The sequence below is a fragment of the Fulmarus glacialis genome, unplaced genomic scaffold (assembly GCF_000690835.1).
Source record: "Fulmarus glacialis isolate BGI_N327 unplaced genomic scaffold, ASM69083v1 scaffold24634, whole genome shotgun sequence".
Lineage (NCBI taxonomy): Eukaryota > Metazoa > Chordata > Aves > Procellariiformes > Procellariidae > Fulmarus > Fulmarus glacialis.
This window is the reverse complement of record NW_009206454.1, coordinates 1-501: the sequence shown is the minus strand read 5'-3', so window position 1 is coordinate 501 and position 501 is coordinate 1. Positions and strand designations below refer to the sequence as shown.

The 501-nt window shown below is 51.7% G+C and overlaps 1 protein-coding gene across 1 annotated transcript in view; it reads right to left on the bottom strand.

Moving 5' to 3' along the window:
- The window catches only part of LOC104075310 (low-density lipoprotein receptor class A domain-containing protein 1-like), a gene marked incomplete at its 5' end in the record, with an annotated part of 1742 nt that extends 1653 nt beyond the window's left edge, over positions 1 to 89 (bottom strand). The window contains one exon of the mRNA XM_009575758.1: positions 6 to 89. Coding sequence (XP_009574053.1) covers positions 6 to 89 — 84 coding nt within the window. The remainder of the gene's footprint in view (positions 1 to 5) is intronic.
- Between the last annotated feature and the right edge of the window lie 412 nt (positions 90 to 501).

Genomic DNA, 501 nt, shown 5'->3' with positions numbered 1-501 from the left:
GTCGCGGACCTGGCGGGCCGGGACACAGGTCGCTCTGTCATCGCACAAGAAGCCTGTCCGGTTATTGGAGGCTGCACAGAAGCGGTTCACTGAAAGGAAAGCAAGAAATAACTTTATTTTCCAACATTTTCATGGTATGAGGAACAGATCAAGGTGAAGAAAGGGGGATTTCCAAAATTCATTTGTTGTTCTGGAAATAACCGGGGGTCAGGATTAATCTCTGGTAGGTTCATGGCAGAGTCTGAAAACTGTATCAGTAGCCTGAAGCATGACTGTGCCACCCGGAATTACCGCAGCCCTGTGGAGCAGGACACCGGAGCCGAGGAATGGCTGGTGGTGACTCGGGCTGTGCAAGGCTGGCACAGCCGGTCCCTTTCCTTCCTCCCGGTCTCTGCTGGGAAGCACCACTTCACGCATGGCGATGGACATGAAGGCTCTTCTCACGCAACATCATTTTGCGCCTCCCTTACCAAAAAAAATAACAACTCTTGGGATACCAAC